The 4943-nt window shown below is 37.3% G+C and overlaps 1 protein-coding gene across 1 annotated transcript in view; it reads right to left on the bottom strand.

The window, feature by feature from the left end:
• Positions 1–4201, bottom strand: part of MRPS25 (mitochondrial ribosomal protein S25) — a 9422-nt gene extending 5221 nt beyond the window's left edge. The window contains exons 1-2 of the mRNA XM_015829461.1: positions 4040–4201; positions 3207–3313 (exon numbers count right to left, since the gene is read on the bottom strand). Coding sequence (XP_015684947.1) covers positions 3207–3313; positions 4040–4173 — 241 coding nt within the window. The 5' untranslated portion in view covers positions 4174–4201. The remainder of the gene's footprint in view (positions 1–3206; positions 3314–4039) is intronic.
• Between the last annotated feature and the right edge of the window lie 742 nt (positions 4202–4943).

The raw sequence follows: 4943 nt of genomic DNA, 5'->3' as shown, positions 1-4943 counted from the left end.
TGGGAATTTTTTCTTTTTTTTTTATCTTGCTGAAATGGTAAAGATTTTGGGTACCTGAAGAATTAATTAAATGAATAATTTTTATTAAAAGGAAGACTATTATAAATATAATAATGTTGTAATAATTGAATTTGTTTGACTTAACTATGAATGGATGGGAATTAAGGTCCTAAAGGTTCTTTTTTTTGATTTAATAATGCTTGAAGGAGGTGGACTTATTGTTAATGTTACATTTGATAAACAATTGAATGATAATTAAGTAATTGAAGTTGTAAACCTTATTAAGGGTTTAAAATGATTTTTTATAGGTGTAGTTTGATGAAATGACAGAATTAATTTGTTAACTTTATGGAAGATGGGAATTTTTTTCTTTTTCTTTTTTTTTTGTATAAGTAAGGGATGGTGTTAAACTATCTTGCTGAAATGGTAAAGATTTTGGGTATTTGAAGAACTAATTAAATGAATAATTTTTATTAATACAGAGGAGATGGATTGTTTAAGTTTACAGTTTGGAGTTAGAGATATTAATATTTGTTTACTTGTATTTGAATATTAGCCTAGGTTTGGTTTGGGAAGTCCGGGGGGTGGGGGGATGGGATATAACATTGTGTAATATCTGTGATGTATTTCTTTTTTTTATGATGAAAACAATAAAATTTTATATTGAAAAAAAAAAAAGAAGTTGTGGGTGCTTCATCACCGGAGGTTTTTAAGAAGAGACTGGACAGCCACTTGTCTGAAATGGTATAGGGTCTCCTGCTTGAGCAGGGGGTTGGACTAGAACAGGGCTTTTCAACCTTTTCACCTATTGTGATATGGCAACATCCGAGTACCACCAGTTGCCTAGCAAGGTGTCAAAAACTTGATGATCAAAAAAAAAAAAAAAAAAGGAAAAGTGATAAAGTACAGGTAATCCTCGACTTACAACAGTTCGCTTAGTGACTGTTCGAAGTTACAATGGCACTGAAAACATTCCAGCTTCCCCAAGTTTCTTTTTTTGTTTCAGATGATACCTATCTTAAAAAAGGATTCAAATTTGGAAGAATGGCAAAGAGGTATCAACAGGTTCATATGGTAGGGGAAAAAACCTAGGGTAAAATTTAAAATTTTGCAAGATGCACGGGAAAGAGGGGGACTTAAAGCCCCTAATTTAAAATTATATTATGAAGCAGTGGTATTAACTTGGATTAGTGATTGGATTAATTTAACTAACAGAGACATTTTGATACTTGAGGGTTGGGACTTATATTATGGATGGCATGCTTATTTATTTTTTGATAAGAAAATTGATCGGGCTTTTAAATCTCATATTTTAAGGATTGCATTGTTGAGAGTTTGGAAAAAGTATTCATATAAGTTAAACTTTAAAATCCCAATGTGGGCTATTCCGGAACATGCAATACAAGGAATAGTAAGGGGAGTAAAACTACAAGGTATTGTTTATAAAAAGTTACTTAGGTTAAGAGNAACAAATGAACCAGATATCAAAGGGTGAAGCAGAAGAAATAGACCTAGAGATGGAGGAGATAGGAGAAATATGGACTGCCATACACAAATAAAATACTCCAAGACCTACCTATAACAATGAAAATACAAAAGATCCTTTACTCCTTTCTCCAAAATACACCTGATGACAAGGAAGAAGATTCTAAAAAATGGAACATAGAGCGGGCAGGGGAAATGTCTAGGGAATGTTGATGGGCGGAGTTCCCACCATAAAATACTCTACCTAAATTGTCTTTCTCATGCCAAGCAGCTTGCACAAAAATAGAAAGAAAATTTAATTGCCCTGGCCTGGAAAGCTGCTTGGCAAAGAAAGAAAGAAAGCAAGAGTTAGACTTAAAAAACAGAGGATTTGCTCTATCAGAGGGGGCACTATCTGTTTAATATACTTGTTTGAATATAATTAAAAGAACGGATGACCCTTAGATATAACTAGATTTTTATAATGGAAGACATGATTTAGAATTAAAATAGCATTTTTTTCTTTTGATATGGGAAATTTGAAAATAAGATGATTGGTATGAATAAATTTTTTTAGCTATATAAATATAATTAATATAGAGAAAATCATAACTGACAAAGATACTTTAAATATTGATGGGAAATCAAACTTTAATAAGAGCACGAAAAACAGGATATTGAATTATGAATTGATATTACTTCTATAATATTAGTAAAATATGATGAAGATGTTTACACCTAATTTTGTATATATCAATAGTATTAAGAATTGTAATTGTTTAATGAGGGGAAATGGGAAAAATATGGGGAAGAAAGGAAGATGAAGGAAAAAATACTGGATTGTGCAGTACTGAATAGATTTATATTGAAGAAGTTAATGTTAAATATGTGAACCCAGACAACATGTTGTTTACTAAACTTTAAAGATTGTAATTTTTAAAAATTAATAAAACCTATAAATAAATGAAAAAACTCTCAAGACATTACGGAAATTCTTTGGATTCTGTATGTCTTGAAATGTGGGGGAATAGCTATGATGTTTTTACCAGCCTATAATTCTTATAAATGGGCTTTACGCTTATTATATCTACATGACTTGGACTCCTTCATTTCTATCCAACATCTGCAAGAATAACTTCCATCTGTAACTGTCAAAACAGCTGAAAGCTCCTAAGTCCTCCATGCCTGTGCTAGTTCAATTCCACATCATCTCGATATGAATGAAAGGTCTTAAAAACATGACAGTGAGAAGAAAAAGTTAGTATACTGTCAAACTATCTACTTTCCCTGCCCAGTCCTTAAAGAGTACAAGGTAGAAAGATTAAAGAGCTTATTCCATCTACATCTGTATATTTCCAAGTCTCTATTGTAGTTCTTTACTACCTCTTCCCTCAAACCTCTACATAAAGGGCCATTTTAAAAAAATCTGGAATAAATATCAAAGATAAACTATTGATTGTAGTTCTAAGGGAAACAAAACTCTCTGAAGTTAGAATACAAACACTTTGTTTACTAGCATTGAACACAAACTATTACAGCTCAGACTGGCAATTTTACACAGTTCTATTAACAATTAGGTACGTCAACTAGAAAGTTTTGAAGACACGAGCCATTTCCCTCTTTCCGTAGACAATATTAGGGATTTCTCCCATGTGGTAGCTACCATTAGGGGCACATAAGCAAGATTATTCTAGTCCACCTCATCAAGAGCTGCAGGGAAATCAGACAAATGCTCTACTTACCCAAGTAGAATCTTAAGAACGGTGAAGGAGTCATGTCTTTAAACATCACAATCTGCAGCCAAGGATTTTTGTACTGAATCTGAGGTATGTTGAAAAACACAAATTTTCTATGGTAAAAAACAAAAGCAAGCATGAGTGCAATGTATTCAATTTTTAACCTCTTTGAAAGACAAGCAGTTGAATAGGTGCAACAGTCTAGCTTTTGAGTGATTCTGTCCATCTGGAGTGTGACTTATATTGCACAGGAATATACTATCTCATTTCAAAAAGCTTGTTATCTGTTATCTGTTGCAGCAAAACTAAACATACACACATGCACACTCTTCAGAACACATTAGTTTGGGCAGAATTAAAAGTCAGAGGCAGTATGGTCTCACCTCTCTTCTCCTTCCACCCCCCATTAGCTCTTTATGATTACTTGATCAGTTGTAAACTGAAACTATGCAGTCTCTATGGCACGGGTGAGCAACTATGGACCCATTACTACCTGTGGACTTCAACTCCCAGAATTCCCATGCTGGCTGGGGAATTCTGGGAGTTGAAGTCCACACGCCATAACGTTACCAAGTTTGAAGGTACCTCCTGTTATAGATCAGATCGTGAATCCAATGTGCCCGTATCCGCAGGCAATTCTAGGCAATGTTCACCTAAAATAGGGCTACCGTATCTGGGTTGCAAAAATAAGCAGCCAATACCTCCCACGGCCATCGCTGTTTTGCAGCCCACACCCGGCGCTCCCCCTCTGAAGGAAAGCACGGCCTTCCGCAGGCTAAAGCCATTAAAAGGCTCGGGCTGCGGCACCCTTCCTCGCCCGAGCGGAGAACGACCCTCACCTGGCGCCCTCGCCGAGCTCTCCGTGCATGTTGTAGTTCACCGTCATCACCTTCACGTAGTTCTTGAAGACGATGTCGCCCTGACTCAGATACTGCAGCGTCCTTCGAATAGGGAACCTGCCCTTCATAGGCATGACTGCGACGGCAGCGGCAACCCCGCGCAAACCCCGGAGAAAGCGGCTTCCGGCTCAGTCTCTAGCTTCGCACGGAAAGTGCCGTAGAAAGAGGAAGAGTCGGTGGGCGCAGAGGGCCATGGGAAGTGTAGTTTTTTTTTCTAGGGAGGAATCCAGGAAGAGACATATATCTGGTTCTATGGCGCGCGAGCAGAAGAAATCAGACGGGCCAGCGCTACCAAGGCTGGGTTGCAAAAATCACTAAAGCGATTGGCAGTCTAAATGTGGTAGCCCCAATGAACAGTCGGGTATCGCATCCTGACGGCCGCTTTATAGGTTGTAATCGCCCCAAGACATGAGAATTTTTTTTAAGTATTCATCGCAAGTGTTTTGGAGCGTTAACAGGTAGCCATGTGGGTCGTATGACACCTTGTGCATTTGAAGTTTTGTTCAGATGTTGCGAAAAATGCAGTTTTCTCTTACAAGAATAAGCCATAACGATAACGGTAGAGACAGATTTTTTCTCTCCAAAATATGATTATTCCCAATTCATTAAGTCGCAGCTCAGACTCTGCTTCGTGCAGTAAGTCCAGCGTGGAACTGGCGATGAGGAAACCACGTCCGCATTTCAGCCACAGAAGTTAATTGGATGACTCGAGGCCAGCCATCTTCTGTGGTAGCTAGCTATAGTTAATTGTGGGGATAAATTGGAGAAAGAGCTCTAGTGTGCTGCTGTTTCCTGCAGTTGGGATATTTATCTGACAAGAATCGACCCATCGCTACAGAAAAGA

This window comes from Protobothrops mucrosquamatus, unplaced genomic scaffold, assembly GCF_001527695.2.
Source record: "Protobothrops mucrosquamatus isolate PMUCROS unplaced genomic scaffold, P.Mucros_1.0 scaffold6166, whole genome shotgun sequence".
Lineage (NCBI taxonomy): Eukaryota > Metazoa > Chordata > Lepidosauria > Squamata > Viperidae > Protobothrops > Protobothrops mucrosquamatus.
Note: the sequence above shows the minus strand (reverse complement) of the source record. Positions and strands in the feature narration are given on the sequence as shown.